General features: G+C 42.5%; 1 protein-coding gene across 1 annotated transcript in view; it reads left to right on the top strand.

The window, feature by feature from the left end:
* Window positions 1–4,078: 4,078 nt before the first annotated feature.
* Window positions 4,079–23,020, top strand: part of FRMPD4 (FERM and PDZ domain containing 4) — a 181,401-nt gene continuing 162,459 nt past the window's right edge. Inside the window, exon 1 of the mRNA XM_060087578.1 lies at window positions 4,079–4,194. Within this exon, the coding sequence (XP_059943561.1) occupies window positions 4,157–4,194 (38 nt within the window). The 5' untranslated portion in view covers window positions 4,079–4,156. The remainder of the gene's footprint in view (window positions 4,195–23,020) is intronic.

Genomic DNA, 23,020 nt, shown 5'->3' with positions numbered 1-23,020 from the left:
TTTTACATTTCACACAGACAACCAGGAGAAACCCATGCTGCTGGACTTCAGCCCAAACTTTTGAGTAGCAAGGACTAGTATTTCCCAAACCTCACGCTTGCCAGGTAAAATATAGGATGCCTGGTTCAATTTGAATTTTCGATAAATAACAAGTAATTATTTTTTAGTATAACTGTGTCCCCAATGTTGCACGGGATGTACTTATACTAAAAATTATTTGAAATTCAATTTAAGTGTGCATTCTATATTTTGTTTTGCTTTTTGCTGAATCTAGCAACCCTACTTTAAGGTAAGAGTCATCAGGATTACTTGTTTCAACAGACACACACACACACACACACACACTCTCTCTCTCTCTCTCTCTCTCTCTCTCTCTCTCTCTCTCTCTCACACACACACACACACACACACACACACACACTCATGGATTCCTGGTTGTAATTCAGACCTGCTGAATCATAATTTCTAGAGCCTGGTAATCGTTAACAAAAACTGCAAGATGGGTTCTTGTCAGCTCAATTCGGGAAATACAGAAAATGCTGGATTTTGACCACTTGTAATCCTCATGCACCCCCAGACACATATTTGGAGGTTGTTGTTTGGTTTGAATCTAGTCAAGTAGCTGAGGGTACTTCTTTTCACATTTTAGACTCATTGGTAGCAGTATTCAGTCCTGCTACTAAGGTAAAGACAAATCAGAAAGATTCTAGCCTATGATATTTTAGCCTCTTTGATACTCTCAGAGAATCTGGGTGCTCATTTATTTGAGGGGCTGGAGTAGGGATTGCAGATAAAATACAGGATACCCCGTTAAATTTGAATTTAAGATAAGTGATGAATATTTTTTTAGTGTAAGTATTCCTCAATATTATATGAGATACACTGATGCTAAAAAAATTGATATTTGTGTGAAATTCACATTTAACTGGGTGTCTGGTGTTTGTAGTTGCTAAATCTGGCAAACCCTAGGCTAGAGGGGTCCTTTCAAATAATCTCCATGGGGCCAACCTGCATGCCGGCAGCTGAGCAGAGCTGCAGGGTTCCCATTCACAGGACAGTCTTTAGCCTGCACAGAGGGAGTCAAGAGAACCTTTGAGGCTAATAGGTCTTTGGACAAGAAAAGTAAGACCTCATTCAAAGAGGAGAAATTTGAAGAGGCCTCAGCCCCTGGGAAGGATGCCCAGGAACTCAGAGTGGACTCTTTCTGAAATGGGAGGAAATAAAGGGCATGCATCTCACACTGGGACACAGGGTCAGTGTTACAGCCAGAAGTGAGGAGTTCTGCACAGGACTGTATTTTCATAGCAGCACCTGATCCATCCTGAAGATAATCTCTGCATCTGAGGCGGCTCTAAAGCAAAAGGCCCAGAAGACTCTGCATTTATGTGCACTGGCCCTGCCACTGTTCTCCAGGGGCCAGCTCTTTGCACTCCTGGTAGAATAAAAACTGTCTTTCCGTAGCACTGGGGTGGGGGGCATTTGGGAGTGGTAGGCAGTTTGGTGCAGCCACAGAGACGGGAGCCAGGAAAGGAGGTCCCCGGAGCATCTTCCCAGTGGAGAGCAACTGCCTGCTTCCAAGGTGGACTTCCACTAACCACACCACACAGACATAGGAGCCAAACCCCTCCTTAATTTTGACCTTCATCTTTGATTTGAGGATGTATGGTTAGATACTTAGAAAAGAGGTTTTTTGGGGGGGGGTTCCTACTGGCACTTTAATTTGTTTTTAATTTTAATTTGCTAAGTTCTACGAATGTCATTCCGACCCATGTATTTTATGTCAACATATTAACAGGCAAACATGTAGTCATGTCTGATTCTAATTATTCAATGATTTATTTTATATCAGTTGATGTCCCTTGCCCCGAATTAACTCAGTGAGTGTTTTTTCTAGTATTAGCACTGTATTTGGTGTTTTATGACAAAAGGCTTTATATGAAAACATCTCGCTGAACTGTTGGTTTTTTACTCTTTCCTGAACATACCTTACGGGACAGAATGCAGTTTATAATAAAAGTCAGGCTCCCTCTTGCTCAGTATTATAACCCTGTATTTTACATGTAAATTATATTAGGAAGCCAGCATCTTTCTTTTAGTGATTTAGACTTCAGGGGGCAAAAAGAGAATGAAAGGAAAGAAAAGAGAAAAGAAAAGAAGACAGTTTGTTTTTAATAAGTTCGCCCCCTCTGGGAAAGATGAACATTGTGATACTGGACGTAGTTTAGTAATCCGGAATAAATTGTTGCATTCTCTATATAGGTTTCCTTTCACTTAAAGGAATGTTCTATGCGTCACCTCTTACTGTACCTTTGCTTTTGCTTTTGCAAAACTTTTTAACAACAGTATACACTGTGTTCATACCTCGAAGGGCTTGGTCCGAATGCATCCTCTGCTGCTGTGGAGAAATTGGCGGGCTTTCTGTAGAACCTCAGGGGGACCAAGCCATGGGCTCTCACCGCAGGCAAGCAGCTCGCTCTTCAAACACCACCAGAGGAAACTGCCACTGCTGGCTTGGGTGTAGAGAAGAGGAACCAAAACTTGACATGTCTGTTCGTGTAATAGTCCACGGGTGGGAATTAGCCCTGTGGTGGGCCTCTAAGTTGGCGGGACCTGTGTTAAATCTGTGAACTCTTTTGCTCCCCACGCTTTCTGAAGGATGTGGGAAAACTGAAAGGAAGTTAAAGAAAGGCAACGAAGGTCATTAAAATTCTGCAAACTAGTTGCTCTCCAGAAAACTTACAGGAAATCGGGCTGGTTTCCGCTGAGGAGAAGCATCCGTTCATGGTCAGCTGTGTAAGTTGGGTGAGGATGGAGGTCGGGGGTGAGATGCCCTGCATCCTGGGAAGTTAAAAGCCTCCCCTCCTCACAGACAGGTTGACACCCCTGATTTGGATGTTTGCTGCAGGAGGGCTGCCGTGGACAGTTGTACAAGCCGTGTGTGTTATGCCTGGTGCAGGGGGAAGGGCGCCTCTTTCCAAGGGCTCCCAGGTTCACTATTGAGATGCTGACTGTGAGGCCCTGGAAGTGTCCTCACTGCTCCCCGAACACACACATATACATTTTGGTTCCTGTCTGCAATTTGGAACCACGTAGAACATCTAACAGGCCATCCAGAGTGGGGAACTTCACCTGGAGCCAGAGGACAAATGATGAAGGATGTTGATTGATCCTAAAATGGCAGCATATATTTCCTTCCCACGGTTGAGCTTTACAGGAGTCTGTGGTGTTCATGAGAGGACAGTGGCATTTCTGCAGGTCGCAGGCAGCAGAGGAGCAGCCAAGATGCAGCAGTGTTCCAGAAACTGGGCTTAGGCCTCTGGATGGGAATTGTCACTGTGCAACGCTGCCCATCACAGCTGCTTGTCACGTGAGGTCACTTCCTTTTTCCTCTTGTTCCTGGAAAGGCAGGCTTCTAGAAAATTCTCCTTAACCTACCCTTTCATTTTGCTGACGAGTCACATTTCAGGTGTGGACTAGAAACTGTAAAAGTTAATGTGTGGATTTTCATTGCAACTGAAATGGAGAGTTTGTCTAAGGTTTTATGACCAGTCACCTTGACTGGAGTATGGTTAACATGAGTGGAAATTTTGTATTTTGGTCACAGGAGTCCAGAAAGCTGAGGCTTGGGGTTATTTGTTTAAGATCCATAAAAACAGGAATCTGTTTTCATTTGTGCATTTATATTGTGGTGTGATATCTGTTTATATGCCAAACCATCCTAATGTCTGGTCCCAGGAATGCCTAGTGTCATGGAAAGTGTGCTAAACGTTTGTTCAGAATTGGCTTGTGTGTCCTCAGGAAAGTTACTTAAGCTTTGTGAGCCATTCATTGTTTCCTCATCTGTAAAACGAGATGAGTATACTTAGCTCACAGGGCAGCTGGGAACAGCTTGCGGGATACTATGAAGAAAGATACTGAGCGTGGCACCTGACACAAAAACATGCTAATCGTTCATTTTGTCAGCTGAGGACACAGCCCGTAATGGAGAGGGGCAAGTCCTGTGCCCCTTCTGGGGTTTGTCTCAGAAGAAGTGTTCTGGAGGCAGGTGTAATGATGCTTTGCTTTTCTTTTTTCCAGCCACAGGACAAAGTCTTCAGGGTGGCCACCTCCCTCGGGAACCTGGGGCTTGAACCAGGTGCCGCCCTATGGATGGGAGATGACGGCAAACCGGGATGGACGAGACTGCTTCATCAAGTAGGTTGAACACACGGCATGAACAGTTGTTTAATCTTTGGCTTTGGGGATGTCTCTGTTTTGACCCTTGGCTCAGGAGAATTAGCATACTTAAACTGAGGACTCCTAGGCACTTGGAGGCCATACCTCAAGCAGGTGATCCCCTGGGCCTTCCATATCTTGTGACATGAGGTTGCTTTGTTCTTGGGCACGTGCCATCTTAGGCTAGCAATTCCCAGGGTATCAGGTACTCCTGGGCCAGAGCAAACATGTATGTTATTGAATCCGAGGCCAGTTGTACTGATTGTCTAAGGCTAGTAACTAAAGTTTGATATGGAGGAGGGTCATTTGGAAAGCCTTGTAGAAATGGTTAAGGCAGGAATGTTACTGGCTCATCTGCAACTAGAGAAATCAGCTGAAAGGATTATGTGCATTACAGGTTGTACTATAAATTGGTCCCACTAACATTGGCTGAGGTTTTGGATTTTTTGTGGTACTCTTTTTTTTAATTGTGGTAAAATATATATTTCATAACAGTTATGTTATTTATGTTATATATATAGTGGTTCTGTTGTATTTAACATAATGGTAAATTTTATGTACCATCTTAACTGCCTTTAGGTGTACAATTCAGTGACATGAACTACATTCACAATGTTTTGTAACTCTCACCACCTGCATCTTCCAGACCTTTTTCCTCTTCTGCAACAGAAACTCTGTCTCCATTAAACAACAGTTTCCCACTCCCCCTCCCTCCAGCACCTGGTACCTCATCTAAGTGAAATCATACGGTATTTGTACTTTTTTATCTGGCTTATTTTACTTAGCATAATGTCCTCAAGGTTCATCCATGTTGTAGAACATCTATGAATTTCATTCCTTTTAAGGCTGAATAATATTTCATTGTGTGGATCGATCACTTTTTTTTATCCATTTATCTGTCAGGGGACATTTGAGTTGTTTCCACCTTTTTGGTCTTGTGAATAATGCTGCTTTGAACGTTGGTATACAAGTGTCTGTTTGCATCCCTGCTTTTAATTCTTTTGGGTATATACCTGGCAGTGGAATTGCTGGATCATACGGTACTTTGATGTTTACTTTTTTCAAGAATGACCGAAGTGTTTTTCACAGAGGCTGCAGTGCTCTGGGTTTTTGCAGTTGTATGAAAAACGTGCTTATTATATTGCACCTCTCAAAACAGCAAGAGTTCACTCTATTTGCTTCTCCAAAGTGAAATATTCTTAATTATGAGAAGTTGGCGAAATAGATTTGAAATCAGGAAGCATGGGTGGCCTGCCCTAATACAAGTGAGCAGAGGTTGGAGGCCAAGGGGGGGGAAATCTTTCAATACCACAGGCTTGATTCTTTGTTCCATCCAGGCTGACTATGGACTGATTAGCAAATATAGGATCTGCGTGGTGTAGGGGGTCATGTTTATAAAACTAGAAATCTCTGCCAAGATTGGTTTTTGAGTATTTGGTCTTTTGGACAGCCCAGCGCCTCTGAGTTAGGGCTGTTGGACAGTAGCCAGGGGAAAACTCATGTGAGTGTTGCCACTGGTTTCCTAGTCTCTGCAGCGCAGATCTCTCCCCTTCCTAGATTTGCAGAGGGGAGAGGACCTCCCTTAAGAGTACAGTTGGTGGCTGAGGGGCTTGTTTCCTCGGTCCATCCTGGAAAGATTAAAGTTGACCTTGAATCTGATCCACTCCAGGGAGCCTGTGTGAAGTGACCCCTCTGGCTCTTCAAGGCTTTCCTGAGGATGTGCTCGTAGAGAAAGTATAGTGGAAATCTTGGCAGTGGGGACGGAATCTCTCAGAAAGCTCAAAGACACGAAGAAAGGCCAACCGTTTGTTTACATCCTAGATTCTGATTCGTTAATTTGACTTTATTATTGTTATTTTTTAATTAATTTATTTATTTATGGCTACGTTGGGTCTTCGTTGCTGTGTGCAGGCTTTCTCTAGTTGCGGTGAGCAGGGGCTACTCTCCATTGTGGTGCGTGGGCTTCTCCTTGCAGTGGCTTCTCTTGTTGCAGAGCCCGGGCTCTAGGCGTGCAGGCTTCAGTAGTTGTGGCACGTGGGCTCAGCAGTTGTGGCTTGCGGGCTCTAGAGAGCAGGCTCAGTAGTTGGGGGGCACGGGCTTAGTTGCTCCACGGCATGTGGGATCTTCCCAGGCCAGGGCTCGAACCCGTGTCCCTTGCATTGGCAGGCAGATTCTTAACCACTGCGCCACCAAGGAAGCCCTGATTCATTAATTTTAATAGTTTGCCTGCCACCAGGGAAACCCTGATTCATTAATTTTAATAGTTTCCCTAAGTCCCTCATAATGGTGGAAAGATGATATTATTTGATATTATATTGTGCCATCTATTTTGTAACATGGTTATGTATTTACGTAATTGGCACAGTTGAGGTGGCCTAGATGCTTTAACTCAAAACAATAAAAATTTCTGCCAAAGAAATGTAGTTTTAAAAGACATGGATTATGAACTTAGGAAGGTACAGCTCAGACTTCTCTGATTAAGATGGATTTTTCCTTGTCCCTGGTTGGATTGAGGTTCCTGTGTATTCCAAGCCATTTGAACAATAGCCAGAGACCCAAACTGTGGCCTATTGTTTAGAGATTCTGGGATCCCCAGCTAGCTCTACAGATATGCATTTCCATCAATGTCATTGACATTTTTAAGGGCCAGCCCAGGTGTCAATTTAACATTTACAGTGGCCCGATGCCAGCTGTTGCAACATGAAAGAGCAGATCAGCAACTTAATAGAGAAACCTGCACTGATTACTAAACAGCAAGTTTTAAAACCAAAGTCACTGGTATCACTTTTTTAAATCCGTGGAGCTTTTTTACTTGAAAAGTAAATTTCCACAGTCCTGTCAGAGACACTGTTTTAAGATGTCAAGAATGGTACTTCTGGGCCTCCCTGGTGGCGCAAGTGGTTGAGAGTCCGCCTGCCGATGCAGGGGATACGGGTTCGTGCCCCGGTCTGGGAGGATCCCACATGCCGCGGAGCGGCTGGGCTCGTGAGCCATGGCCGCTGGGCCTGCGCGTCCGGAGCCTGTGCTCCGCAACGGGGGAGGCCACAACAGTGAGAGGCCCGCATAACGCAAAAAAAAAAAAAAAAAAAAAAGAATGGTACTTCTGGTACAAGTGCTTATTGTTTCTTTGTCACTAATGAGTTTTACAAATAATGAGAATCGTTCTGATTTTTTCTCTTACCTACTGAGCAATGTCCGTTACAAAGAGATACTCTAATTACCAGAGTTTCTAGGGAGCCTGGTTTGCAGTATGGAGTATATCTCTACTCACTCGTTTTAGAAGTTAAAAGAACAATTTGAGGGCCTCCCTGGTGGCGCAGTGGTTGAGAGTCCGCCTGCCGATGCAGGGGATACGGGTTCGTGCCCCGGTCCGGGAAGATCCCGCATGCCGCGGAGCGGCTGGGCCCGTGAGCCATGGCCGCTGGGCCTGCGCGTCCGGAGCCTGCGCTCCGCAACGGGAGGGGCCACAGCAGTGAGAGGCCCGCATACCGCAAAAAAAAAAAAAAAAAAAAAAAAAAAGAACAATTTGAAAATTAATCTGTGGTTAGTAATTAGCACCTTTGCATTTAATTTCCCACTCTAATACATTTTCTCTTTGAAAGAGATGTCTTCTTTTTTTATCTTGTCTTAAGATCTAAATGATCACTCACATGAGACAATTCTTTCTGATGGAGGTACAACGACTTTTAAGTGATGGACAAAGCTATGGGAGGAACCAGGGTTCACCTATTCAAAGTTAGAGTCTCAGAGTTGATAATGAGATAATTCTATTGTTATGAATCTTTCAGAATATGACCCAGGGTAGTTCAAAGTGTGTTCAAATTTCGTATTTCCTCTTCTATCCCCAGTTATTTAGAGTAGGGCTGGATAACCTGTCTTCTATTGAGTTACTAATCCATAGGGTTAAAAACATTTTAAATGCCATTATGCACATGTTAATGTACATTTGTATAATTTTGTATAGTCTGCAGACTAGTGGTTCTCAACCTTGGCCACACATTGGAATAGCCCAGGGAGCAGTAAAATATCCTGATGCCTGGGTGTCTCAGTCCATTGGGGCTGCTATAATAAAATACCAGAGACTGGTGGCTTAAACACAGAAATTTATTTCTCACAGTTCTGGAGGATGTGAAGTCCAAGATCATGGTGCTAGCGTGGTCGGGTTCTTGGTGAGGGCCCTCTTCCTGGCTTGGAGAGAACTGCCTTCTTGCTTTATCCTCACATAAAGAGAGGATAGGAGAAAGAGAAATCACCTCTCTATGTCTTTTCTTATAAAAATACTAATCTCGTTATGAGGGCTCCACTCTCATGACCTAATTACCTCCCAAAAGGCCCCATCTCCTAATACCATCGCATTGGGGATTAGGGTTTTAACATAAGAATTTGGGGGAGCACAAACATTCGGTCCGTAGCACTGGATCTGGGATAGAGCCTAGGAATAGTTTCAGAAACTCCTGAGCTGATTCTAATGAACAACTACGGCGGCTGCTCTGAAGCACTTTTTTTGCATTAATGCGGAATAATTACCCCATTTTCTATATGCTAAAACTGAATCTCAGACTAATCAAAAGGCTTTCCCAAAGTTTATGCTCGGGTACCAAGTCGCAAACTAATGCTCGTTCAAATACACTGGATTCTCCATTAAGAAAGGACAAGTTTTGTTGGTATTCTTAGAGAAATACAAATTACAGTGTTTTGAGGAGCCAAGAACATGGTGTAAGAAACATGACAGATGCAAAATAAAAATTTCTCAGTCCTTATTATTACCAGTTAAGAGAGCAGAAGAGGGGAAGGGAGAGAAGCAGATGGGAAGAGAGAAACTACCAAGAGAAGAGTCTCGGGGAAGAGAGTGCCCTGGTGAGAAATGGCTAATACAGGGAGCAGTGGACGGCCAGAGAAATTAAGAGAAATAGAGAAAGTGAGGTACTCTGAGATGGTTCTTATAATAATAGCATCAATAAATAATAGATGGAGGTGGGTATAGATATAGTTGTAGATATGAGTAGAGATACAGATGTAGATAAAGTTATGGAGTATAGTTACAGATATTGATACAGATATAGATGGCTATAAATATACAGAGTTGTAGATATAGATATCAATGGGTATAGAATATAGATAGAGATGGATAGACAGACCAGTGACCATACAACCAGCTTTGCCCAGGAGGGTCCTGGTTTATGGGTATTGTTCTCACATAATTACTGATGGCACCTCCCTTTGCTGTCAGAGTGTTGTGATTTAGATAACATAAGGTAACTATATATCACACTACCAACGTTTAGAAAATTCTTGCAAGACGTAAGGTTGCATTTAATCTTGACAACTGTCCTGTGAGGTAGTTCAAGCACAGAGGAATCTCCTTCTTGAAGAAGAAGCTGAGGTTCACAGAGGTTGGTATCTCCATGTCCTTATGGCTCGTCAGACCCGCGTTTGCATCACACCGTCAGACTCAAAGGCCTCGGTTCTTTGGGCTCTGTTATGGAGCTTAATCCATAGTAAGCTTTGATCACCACCCCTAGGATTCCCCAGCCCAATCATTGTATGCTCAGCTCAGCTCATCTCCACCTGTGTCTGCCATACCCTCCCCCCTCAGCATCCTTAGAAATGGCCTGGGCAGCCTGGTCATGCGCAAAAGCACTCCTTGGTTACACCTAACGTGTGTTCCCCTCAACATTTCCTGAGCACTGCTAAATGATGAAGTTACCAAAATGAGCAAGATACAGTCTTACCTTCCAGGATCTTAGAGTGTGGTGGAAGTGATATATGAAATAATACAATATGCTGTAGATACAGGGGAAGGCCCCAAGGAGGAAACAATGCTATCCTTTGGGAGTGGGCATAAGGATGCAGGCCGTTGCCATGGGCCTCACACTACAGAGCAGCCAACCATTATTCTCAACCAAGCGATGTCCCTTTTAAGCTCTTTATAGACACGTAGTATGTTTCATAGTCAGAGAATAGGGAGCACTGTGAGTTCCTTATTTTCCATGTTTGACTTCAATGGAGTAATACATGCTTATTTAACTGTGGAGGTGGGTAGAGTTAATGCAAAAATAATGTGCTTCGTAAATCTGGAAATTCGGTTTTTGTAGATTGAAGAAAAATTTAAACGTGAGCAAAATAAATATCAAAACACTAGCTGGCAAAATACATGATTAAGATGAGCCACGTTGGAGTCTGGGGAAAGGGATGGGGGTGGATAGTGGGAGAGGAGGCTGGAGGGTCATTTCCAAACCACATGTCCTCGTTTTTCAAGTTCTAAAATTAAGAGGCTTTTTTGTTTTTTTTCTTTTTTGGCCTGCTGGTTTTCTGGCTACTTTCACCCTGTAAGTCCACAAATGTAGTCCTGCGTGCGTATTGGACAAGACACACTGTTCTATTATTCTACCAGCAGTTCCCATGGGGGGCAATTAAACCAAGTCACTATCTTCATAATGCAGAAGAATTCAGTTCTGAAACCTGAATATTGGGGATTAGTAATGAGATGTGGAAACTTCCACTTTGTTTTCCAGTATGGCCTTGGCGCAACTTGGGAGACGTTTAGCCATTGCTATCTGCCAGTCAATTCAGTGGTCAATGTGAAATGTGTTTTTGGCTCATCTATCTCCAGAAAAGAATAATCTGAAGAAATACAAGCACTGTATGTGCCTTTTTATTAACCAGAAGACAGTCAAGTCAACGTGACAGGATTCTGTCATCATGAAAATTACAAATGACAAAACCGTACGTCATCCTAAAGTGTGAGCCTCTAAGTATTCCCTCCAGGCTTTATCTAGTCCAATTGAGATGTCCCAAAGAGGAAAGAAGCAGTTGATCATTTTTAAATATTGTTTGGTAGTTCTAGGGCTAGTCTTTGCTACTTTTTTCTTGATTTTGACCCCAAGATTTCATAAGAGAGTCTTACTCTTATTCTGTGGATGACTCCAGTAATCAGTTTTTCTGTGATGAGTGCCCTTGAACTTTTCCTTCTTTAAAAATTAAAAAAAAAAAATAAGTCAAGAAGAGTTAAGTTGTAAAGTTGGATGTGGATATTGTGGTTGTACCACCCAACCCCTGGGTTAATTTCATATTTGAAGCAGATGTCAGTTTCCTGCTTTATCAAGCTCACATTTTTAACTCACATTCAACAGAGGACAAACAAATCTGAGAGATTACTCAAATTGTTACCCTTTGTTTCTGGTAATAAAATGCAGAGCGTTGTAGAAATCAACAGTTGTGACAATAAAGGCAATAGGAGAGATCTATTTGAGGTGGGTTGCTTTGTTATTTTGTGTGGTTTTAAATATCCAAAGAGTTAAGAACTAGCATTATATTAGGGAAGAGGCAGTCTGCCTCATTTTTTGTGTTTTTTTTTTTTTTTTTTTTTTTTTTTTTTTTTTTTTTTTGCGGTATGCGGGCCTCTCACTGTTGTGGCCTCCCCCGTTGCGGAGCGCAGGCTCCGGACGCGCAGGCTCAGCGGCCATGGCTCACGGGCCCAGCCGCTCCACGGCATATGGGATCCTCCCAGACCGGGGCACGAACCCGTGTCCCCTGCATCGGCAGGCGGACTCTCAACCACTTGCGCCACCAGGGAGGCCCCATTTTTTGTGTTTTTGATGAAGACTTCTTAGATAAAATGTTTTGCTTCCAACTGCACACAGTGAATTCTGCATAAAATGCAAATAATTGCCTCATTGCAAGAGCAAATGCCATTTAGGTAAATGAGTTCCTTAGGATCGCAAGCATCCAGTCAAGGGAGGGAGGTATATTATAATTTTGGAATTGGAGGAACAAAGTAAATGTGATAGTATCATTACATGAAATGAAAGGTAATTATGTCATGTCAATGCAAAAGCTTCCCAGGCTGAACATTAGGGGCTGTTTATTCCCTTCATTGAAGCAGATTTGTTTTCTTTCAAATCTGACAAAGCACCTCTCCGCTGAGTTAATAATCACTGCTCCCAGCTGGAAGGTAAGTTTGCAGGGCTGATGGAAGGGCTTTTAACAGGAAAGCTCTGAAATGACACCATCCTTCCACATCTAACTTAGCATATGGCACACGGAACTGTGCTCAGCAGACTTCTCCCTTATTGGTGGTGGTTTCATTTTCCCTGCACATTTGTTTTTGAAACTTTGCTGGTGGACTTCATCTGGCCATCATTCTAGGACACGTCCCTAATACGCTTGGCATATTTGTCCAGCAGGCCAAGGTATCTGAAGGGATTGTAATTATCTGAAGTTCCTTGGGCCACTTGATTCCGGCAGATTTGGGACGTGCACATTCGGGCGGAGCTATAGACAGCAGGTTGGCTGCTGGACCGGGTGGGTTCTGTCTTCTCCTGAGCTTTTATGTAGCCCCTGAGGATGTACATGAGGTGGGTCACAGAGTCCATTTGGAATCACAGGAACAGCCAGCCTGTGAAAATGAGAAGCACCTGGATGACCAGGTTTCCATCACAGCCTGTAATTAAAATACTAGCTTGGGGCTGCCTACCACCCCTTGGTTCCTTTGAGTGGCCTTTGCATGTCCTCTTTCTGGATTGAGCCAGCCCTTGCAGAGAGCAATTTTGATATGATCACCTAAGGCTGGGGCACAGGCAGGAAATTCTGGCCTGTCCCAAATGCCAAGTGGGGCCTGTGGGCATTACTGCCAAGTAAATTGGCTGAACGGAAGAGGACAAGGAATCGCCTTTGTGGCAGGTGTCTTTTCATTACTGTCTGCACTGCTACCTAAGAGGAATAGCAGAACGCTGGTGACAGAGTGCCTTACTGTGGTCCACCGGAGGAGGGGAGACAGCACTCCCCTCCCAAGCCCTGTCCTCTACTTCCTTGCAGAGCTTGAGTAAAACCTTGCTGTCAATAGGCACTTTCTAGGGAAGAGTCTCTTCAATTGCAAGGGTGAGGGATGGTGGTACTGTTTGTGTCAATGGGCGCTCCGATGAGCATGAGCGTGAGTCAAGAGTAGCCGTGTCCCATAGCTGTGTCACAGGGTGCGCCACTCAGTCGTTGCCGGAACACAGATTTGGTGATAGCAGTTCCAATGTGGAAGGCCGGGAGAGACTCTCAAATCCGTTGGATATTAAAGGATACGGCTAAGTATGCAGGGCCAGCTACTGAATTTTTGGTACCCATTCCAGAATGAAAATGCAGGGCCCTTGTTCAATAAGCAGGATAAAAGTGCTCATAAAGGTACTAAAATGTAAAGATTTTCCCTTTCTTGTCTCTCTGTCAACATAGTCTTTTATATGCTATTGAATGCCATTCTAAGTAATGAAAAACTAAATTTTTCAATTATTAGCATGAATGTTACCAATCATTTATATATTGTGCAATGTGGGTTTTAGATGCAAATATAACAGCATGTAACTCATATGGGGAATTGCCGAAATTACACAATTGTGTTTCATAGGTTACACATGTATATGTATTTCATTCTGAACAGAAAAGTAGAAATGTTGCACGAAACTAACTCAGTAGGTTTTGTTTTTGTTTTACTTCTTTTTAAAAAAAAAATAAATTTATTCATTTATTTATTTTGGCCCCGTTGGGTCTTCGTTGCTGCGCGCAGGCTTCCTCTAGCTGCGACAAGCGGGGGCTACTCTTCATTGTGGTGCGCTGGCTTCTCAATGCGGTGGCTTCTCCCGTTGTAGAGCACGGGCTCTGGGCGCTCAGGCTTCAGTAGTTGTGGCATATGGGCTCAGTAGTTGTGGCTCATGGGCTCTAGAGCGCAGGCTCAGTAGTTGTGGCGCACGGGCTTAGCTGCTCCGTGGCGTGCAGGATCTTCCTGGACCAGGGCTTGAACCCGTGTCCCCTTCATTGGCAGGTGGATTCTTAAGCACAGCGCCAGCAGGAAAGTCCTGTGTTACTTCTTGATATGAGCACACTCTACCAAATCTCCCTACCTTTGGCTTGCTGATGGATGAGGATAACTGAAAGGAAAGGGAATTAGGCGTGCCTCTATCTTCCCCTTGCCTTCTGTGTCATCACTTTGAGTGTCAGTGGATGGCCAGTACAGGGCGGTAACACTACTAAGAGAGTATACGGCAGGGTTCCTTGATCATTCATGTTTCTAAGAGGGCTACATCTGTTAAGAACTAATTAGACTCCGGCCTTCACCTCCCAACCTCACCTCTTGAGGTTTTTAAAAAACATTTCTCATGTGGCTTTCTCAGTAAAGGCCTAGCAAAGAGGAAAGTTAGCCTCTAGCTATTGGCTCCCCCGAAAGCAATCTCCATGCCCTGTCAGGGATGGCTTTTGTCACCCTAAGATATACACTTCCCCCCCTCCCCTACCCCCAGCCCTTACTTCTCTAGGCCAGGTCAGCAAACCTTTTCTATAAAAGGTCGAACAGCAAATTATTTTAGGCTTTGGAGGCCGTGTGGTTTCTCTTGCAAATCAACACAATGCAGCTCTGCCACTGCAGTGAGAAGGAAGCCACAGGAAACGTATAAACAAATGGACGAGGTTGTGTTCCAATAAAGCTTTATTTACAAAAATTGCCCGAGGGCTGGATTTGGCTCGTGGGCTGTAATAATTTGCCAAACCTTTCTCTAGAGCATCATGCGTTTGACCCCATTCGCATGTTTTTAATTCAATAATTAATAAATTTTCAAAACCCTCCCGTGGAATGGGGAGCTGCCACTTACTTCATATATGAAAGAAACTAGAAAAGAAACCTTTTCTGAGGTTGCACTCTGAGTCATGCAGGGAGTTAAAAAAGGACTCCAGAGCCCCATTTTTTTCCTAGTTTTTGCCAGAAAGCTCTATGATGTACCTATTGTCAGTAACAGTTCTTGTACAACTGTGACATTCATGACCTACCTCTAAAAGGTATTCTAGGAATAGCATTGTTAAAATCCATGAGAAAAGTAGAACTTTTATTATGTGAGTATCACGATTCCCCACCCCCCACCTTCAGCCAACACCTTCGTGGGAGGAGGATAGAGGGACAGGAAATGACAGCATTATGAAGCCCAGTCACAATGGAATGCTGAATGCAAGTACAAATAATTATTAGGGAGGTGAAAATTACATAGCAACTTGCTCATACTAATGGTCTACGGAGAAACAGCCCCATTGTACTTTCAAAACGTTAATTGTCCATAATGTTTTAAAGAAATTCTACTCATTATCTTTTTGGAATTTTATAAAGCTCCCATATAAAGGTCCCCAATTTATTTTTGTTCTGTTCTAGGCAGTTCTCTTGGCTTCCATGACACCATCCCCCTTCCTTTGTTCCAAACTCACTGAAGATTCCTTCTCATGTCTCCTCAGCTGGTTCTTTTTTAGCTCAACATTCAAACTTCAATTTCTCACATATTCAAGCCTATATTTCTACGTAGAACCCACAAAAAATAAAAAGGGATTCATGAACTTAAATATGTTGATACCATTTGGTTTGAATCCAAAAATTGCTGGAGACACATGACTGTTCCACTACAGGAGATAAAAGAGGTCAACAGGGGTTGCTTTGCACTGCCCAGAGTGTTGTCTGGGCAATAGCAGGTGGTCAATAAATTTTTGTTCAATAAATATTTAGATGTGTGTATGTATGAGTAGGTGGATGGATGCATTATTGGATGGATGAATAGACCTTTTCCTAAAGCATTATATATTCAGTACATTGTTAGGAAAGATGCTGATATACAAGTCAGTGAGTGAAAATTATTTCTCTTTAACTTATTGATATAGAAATTTCACTACCAAAATTTGGTCTTATCATAAAGTTCATCAAGGCCTTGTCAATGATCCATATCTTAGTGTGGCTGTTTATAAGAGCTCCAAAATTCAGGATATAATGAAGGTACCTTTCTGGGGTAGTTTGATTGCAGTGTTTCCCAGCAACGGGTGGCACAGAATCATAAAGCACAGAAATTAAAGAGTAAAACCACTTGGGCTAGGATTCTAGCTCTTAGTACTAGCTGTGTGATGCTGGGTAATCATTTGGACACTGTGGACCTCACTTTTCTCATTATAAAATGATCTATGCTAGAAAACTGTGTCAGCTGGGAATCTTGTGAGTTACAAGAAACAGAAAATTCTTAACCAATTTATCTTAAACAATAAAAAGAATATCTTTTGGGTTTATGTACCTAAAAAATAGTGGAAAAACTGTCATAGCCTAAGGAGACATGAGGACATTATAATCAATGTGACAAATAGAAAGGATTATAGAATTGGATAACCCAGAAGTAGATAAATTCCTAAAAACATACAAAGTTACCAAGACTGAATCATGAAGAAACAGGAAAATCTAAACAGAGCAATAACTAGTAAGGAGATTGAATCAGTAATCAGAAACCTCCCCAAAGTGAAAAGCTCAGGACTAAATGGCTTTACTGGAGAGTGCTACCAAACATATAAAGAATTAATCCTCCTCAAAGTCTTCCAAAAAATTAAAAAGGAGGTAACAATTCCCAGCTCATTCTATAGAGAATTCCTGCAACTCAACAACAAAAAAAATCAAATACCTAAATTTTTTAAATGGGCAAAGGACTTGAGTACACATTTCTCCAAAGATGATATACAAATGGCCAACAAGCATATTAAAAGATGTTCAGGGCTCCCCTGGTGGCGCAGTGGTTGAGAGTCCGCCTGCCAATGCAGGGGACACGGGTTCGTGCCCCAGTCCGGGAAGATCCCACATGCCGCGGAGCGGCTGGGCCCGTGAGCCATGGCCTCTGAGCCTGCGCGTCCAGAGCCTGGGCTCCGCAACGGGAGAGGCCACAGCAGTGAGAGGCCCGCGTATAGCAAAAAAAAAAAAAAAAAAAAAAAAAAAGATGTTCAACATTACTAATCATCAAGGAAATGCAAATCAAAACCACTATGAGATAATTAGGATGCCTACTCTAAAAAAATGGTGGCCTCATAGACTGTGGAGAAAAGGGAACCTTTATGCGTTTCTGGCAGTATTGTAAAATGATACAACCACTGTGGAGAACAGCATGATGGTTCCTCCAAAAGCTAAACATAAAACTACCATATGATCCACCAATCCCATGTCTGGATATATATCCAAAAGAGTTGAAAGTAGCATCTCAAAGAGCTATTTGCCCACCCATGTTCATAGCAGCAGTATTCACAATAGCCAAGAGATGGAAACAACCCAAAAGTGCATTGACAGGTAGATGGATAAACAAAATATGGTAAATAAATACAATGGAATACTAGGCAGCCTTAAAAAGGATGGTAGTCCTGTGACCTGCTACAACCTGGATGAACCTTGAGAAAATTACTCTGTGTGAAGTGAGCCAGTCACAAAAGGATAGATACTGCTTGATTCTATCTATATGAGGTATGCAGAGTAGTCAAATTCATAGATATAGGAAGTAGAATGGTGGTTACCAAGGTCTTGGGGGAGGGGACAAAGGAGAGTTATTTTTTAATGAGTATAAAGTTCTAGTTTTGCAGGGTTAAAAGGTCCTAGAGATTTGTTTCACAACAATGTAAGCATACAAAACACTAGTGAACTGTAGACTTTAAAATGGTTAAGATGGTAAATTATATGTGTTTTTTACCACCATTTTATAAATACAGGAAATGCCAGGGCCAGCTTCAAAAGAGGTTTAAAGAGCGTCTCAGAGTCATCAGAGCTGTGCTCCATCTCTCTGGGCTCCCTCTGTTCTGCCTTCCTCCTCAAGTTGCACTCTTCATGGCTGCAGCCCTTCCCATCCTCACACTCACCATCCAGAAGAGAGATAAGCTGTGTCCCAGCATTCTCAGATTCAGCCCCTGGGTTCTCACTGAATAGACTGGAGGCCACACAGCCACACCTGAACCAGTCATAATGGCCAGGGGTCATGGGAGGTGCTGATTGGCTTACACCAAACAGAGCCTACCCCCAAAGTGTGAGTTGAATCAGTTTCATTCCTACCTGGACCACTTGGGAGAGAGATGGTTTCCCAACAGGACTAGGGGTCAGCAAAGTTTTTTTGTAAAGGGGCCATATAGGAAATAGTTTAGGCTTGATGGGTCATATGGCTTCCATTGCAACAATTAAACTCTGGCATCATGACATAAAAGCAGCCATAGACTTTATTTTTTATTTTGTGTGTGTGTGTGTGTATGTGTATTTATTAGTTTGTTGTCCCGGTCCCCAGTTGGGTGGCAAATTTCATGACAGTAAGGAAAGCATCTGTCTTGTTCCCTGATGTATTCCCAGCATCTAGCCCAGGACCCAGATGGAGTAGGTGCTCAGTTGACACATGTGGAATGAGTGAATAAAGGAGGTTTATTCATCCACTCTGCGAGGTTGATGCCATTAGCTCAGAGTAGTTTAGTGACTTACGAAGCAGCCATAGACTTTAAATGAATGAGCATGGCTGTGTTCCAATAAAACTTTGTAGACACTGAAACTTGAATTGCATATAATTTTCATGTATCACGAAATATTATACTTATGTTGACTTTTTTTTGATGTGGACCGTTTTTAAAGTCTTTATTGAATTTGTTACAATATTGCTTCTGTTTTATGTTTTGGTTTTTTGGCCCCAAGGCATGTGGGATCTTAGCTCCCCGACCAGGGATTGAACCCGCACCCACTGCATTGGAAGGCGAGGTCTTAACCACTGGACCACCAGGAAAGTCCCTGTTGGTTTTTTTAAATCATTTAAAAACATAAAATCATCTTAGCTCACAGAGGCTGGTAGGATTTGGCTCACAGGCTGTAGTTTGCAGATCTGGTTCAAAATAATCTCTCTTAGCTCAGTGATGATTTTTCTTCATAATTTTACCTGGGTCACCTTCACTCCTCTTTTCTGTAATACCTATAATGAGATGACCCTCAGCTCAAAATCCTCAACCTCCCTTGCAAAAAGGCATTTGGAAAGCCATGCAGTCTCTTTTTCTTTTTCCGTGGGTCCTAGCAGTCATAATACCTTGCTTGCCATAGAATACTTGGGACATACAGGACAGTATACTGTTAAATATTCAAGATAATTACTCTTTCCCTCCACCATTATTAGAAATTAAAGATGCCTTCACATCTGCAGTACAGTTTGTAGAGGGGTTAAAACTCCGTCATGTTGCTGAACAATTATTTTCCTATTTTTATTCGCCTTTAGCTCTGCCTCTTTTTTCCAGGTTAAATATTTATTAGACTAGAACTGTCTCCAGGATGTTATGGTTCTTAAAGGCTTTATTTTCCAGTCATTGGTCAGAGTGCTATTATGTAAATGATTGAAGTAAGTATTAAAAATTGGGGTTTGAAGATCTCCAGGGTCAGAGGGTGAGCCTGGGGAATAAAGGAGCAAAGGGAGGCTAAAGTCAAGGAAGCTTTTAAATTCCTCCAAGGAGAGGGTTTGACTGGATCTCTGGAGGAAGATGAAAAGAAAACAGGCTTGGGAGAAAGTAAAATGCATGGGAATAGCACGTGGCTGTAGGAAGGCAGTGATCTGTTTTATAACTAAAATGGGCAACAATGGAATGATTTGTTCCAATGTATTTTGGCAGCCTTTGAATTATAGTCCAAATACTTTTAGCGCACATAATAACTTTTAAAATGTGTTCATTGTTTGCTTGTGATCTGCCTACTTCTAAAAAAAAGTCTGAGCCTCGTATAGCCTGTGCAGCTCTTGTGTGAATTACAAATGGTACCCACTTTGGGCTGTTGTGTCCCAGCCAGTGGCATCTTTGTGCTGGGTTTCAAGGGTCTCAGAGCTCCGTGAGGCAGCTAAGTTTCAACCCCCATTTGGCGCTTTCACCAGGTCCCACACACAGCCATTTGCAGTGGCCTGGGTCTGAAGTGGTTTTTGATAAAAGACACCTGATTGGGTGGCAGTGCATTTGAATAATTGTTCCCCAGGTGGAACTTCCAAACATGGTCCAAGGACCATTTAAGAGAGAGGGCTTTGACGGACCAGGTGAATTCACCTGCATTGACACTAATGCATATATCAAATTCAGGGCTCATTTGTCTAATTCTTCACAAAACTAAATTATTCTAATACTAGCAGGCTAAAATTATAAACCCTAGAATTTTATTGTAGCCATTGGCTTAATGGAAGGATTTCCAAAGGTACAACTCCCTCCTTCTATGCTCTCTTGAGCCACACTCAAGGTTCAGAAGGGATGGTTCCCTTTGGTCCTCCTTCTGAGCGGGTCCATTTTGCCTTTGCTGTTTGTTTGTTTTCTCTAGGGTCTTGTTGTTGTTTTGTTTCTTTTCCTTTCTTTTGTTTTCTAAGTTGGAGGACTACCACGTGGCAAACTGCTCACATAGCTTTGAGCTTTAAATCTGCCTTCTAATAATAGCAGCCCCTTCCCCAAACACCTTACTTCCTCATTCCCTTTTAATTCATACTTTTTTTTAAAGAAGATGTTGGGGGTAGGAGTTTACTAATTTTATTTATTTATTTTGGCTGTGTTGGGTCTTCGTTTCTGTGCGAGGGCTTTCTCTAGTTGTGGCAAGCGGGGGCCACTCTTCATCGACGTGCGTGGGCCTCTCACTATGGCGGCCTCTCTTGTTGCGGAGCACAGGCTCCAGACGCGCAGGCTCAGTTGTGGCTCACGGGCCTAGGTGCTCCGCGGCATGTGGGATCCTCCCAGACCAGGGCTCGAACCCATGTCCCCTGCATTAGCAGGCAGATTCTCAACCAGTGTGCCACGAGGGAAGCCCTTAATTCATACTTTATAATCTGCTCATGACCAGGAAACCGGTTTACTGGGGGAGTTTAACCCAGTTTACTGAGATAAAAGTTAATCAACTCTAAGCAAGAGCCTCATGTTCTCTCATGAAACATATGAACCTCAGTTTTAGTGCTCAGGTTGTGTGATACCTCCTTGAGACACTCAGACACTCTTTTGGTTAAGATTACCCATATCCCTTCTAACACTTGATTGTTGTGTTCCATATGGGTGCATTTACAGGAAAGTGTTCTCCAAATAATGGTATAATGGAGGGGTTTTATTACCTGTAGAATAAAAACTAAGGTACAGGAAAGCCAGGTGGCTTTAAGAGTGTGAGCTCTGGATCTATGCTGCCTAGAGCTGAATCTTCTGTGTCATTCCCCGGTTACATTATGGAGGGCAAGATGCCTAACCTTTTGTGCCTTCTTTTACTCATCTGTAAAATGAACATAAGAGTAGCACCTACTCCATTGAATTGAACAAGGGTTAAATGACTTATTCATGTAAAGTGCTAAGAACAGGAAGTACTTAAGTATTAATTATTTTATTATTATTATTATAATTATTAGGAAGAGAAGGAGGAGGAGAACAAGTTAGGAAGCAAGCTCTGTAAACAGACTTCAATTTAAATATCATCACTGGGACTGGTGCGTAGAAACAGATGTGTATTTACCATCCCTCATACCTGTCACTTTGAAATGTACAAAGTTCTAGGTGTGGCATTGTATTAGGTGTATTATTCGGGGTTCTACAGAGAAACAGAACCAATAAGGTATATAGAGGTATATGTAAGAAGAGATTTATTACAGGGAATTGGCTCACAGAATTATGGAGGCTGTCCAAGGACAGGAGAAGAAATGGATATTCCCTGTCAAGCAGAAAGAGCAAATTCACCCCCTCTCTTCCTGTTTGTTCTATTCAGACCCTCAATGGGTTGAATGTTGCCCACATTCATTGGTGAAGGTGACTGATTTCACTGGGTCTGCCAATTCAAACGCTTATATCTTCTGGAAACGCCTCCACAGACACACCCAGAAATAATGTTTTACCAACTATGTGACCATCCCTTAGACTCGTCAAGTTGACACATAACATGAACAGAGCTGAGAGGAGAAACGGACAGCAATTCAATGATAGTAGCGAGCTACAGTGCCCCACTTTCGTCAGTGAGTGGATCATCCAGACAGGATCATTGGGGAAAACAACAGCCTTAACTAACACCGTGAACCGCATGGATCTAGCAGACACGTGCAGAGTGTTCCATCCAGCAGCATCAGAGTGCGTGTTCTTCTCGGGCACACACAGAGCATTCTCTAGGATAGGTCATATGGTGGCCTATGGAACAGGTCTTGACAAATTTGGGAAGACAGAAAACATATCAGATGTCTTTTCCAACCACATTGGTATGAAATCAGTAGCAGTAGAAAAATGGGAAAATTCACAAATGTGTGGAAATTGGACAACATGTTCCTGGACAGCCAATGAATCAGGGAGGAAATAAAGAAGATCAGGGAGTATAGTGAGCATGGATATATACAACTATAAAAGATGTTTTTATTCTACTTTTTTGAGGTGTAACTTACACACCATGAAAGTCACTTGTTTTGAGTGTATAATTCAGTGCCTTTTAGTAAATCACAGTTGTGTAACTGTCACCAGTATCTTTTTCTAGAACATTTTTATCACTCCCAGCATAATTTTGTGCCCATTTGCAGTCGCTCCCTGTTCTCACCGCCCAACCCTGGGTATCTACTAATCTGCTTTCTGTCTCTATGGATTTGCTTATTCTGGACACATCATATAAGTGAAATCATATAATTTATGGTCTCTTGCAGCTGGATTCTTTTACTTAGCATAATGTTTTCAAGTTTCAACTATATTGTAACATGTATCAGTAGTTCACTCCTTTTATGGTTGAATCCCATTTCATTGTATGGATATATCACATTTTATTTATCGGTTCATCAGATGGTCGACATTTGGGTTATTTCCCTGCTTGAACACTCCTGTGAAAATCTTTCTGTGTGAACATATGATTTTATTTCTCCTGGGTAGATACCCAGGGGTGGCATTACTGGATCATATGGTAACTCTGTGTTTAACTTTTAAAGAAATTGCCAACTGTTTTCCATTTTACATTCCCACCAGCAATGTATGTGTTCCATTTTCTCCGCATCCTCATCAATACTTGCGATTATCT

Source organism: Mesoplodon densirostris, chromosome X (assembly GCF_025265405.1).
Source record: "Mesoplodon densirostris isolate mMesDen1 chromosome X, mMesDen1 primary haplotype, whole genome shotgun sequence".
In the NCBI taxonomy this organism is placed as follows: domain Eukaryota; kingdom Metazoa; phylum Chordata; class Mammalia; order Artiodactyla; family Ziphiidae; genus Mesoplodon; species Mesoplodon densirostris.
The sequence above is the reverse complement of the archived record's forward strand: the minus strand, read 5'-3'. Positions and strand labels throughout refer to the sequence as shown.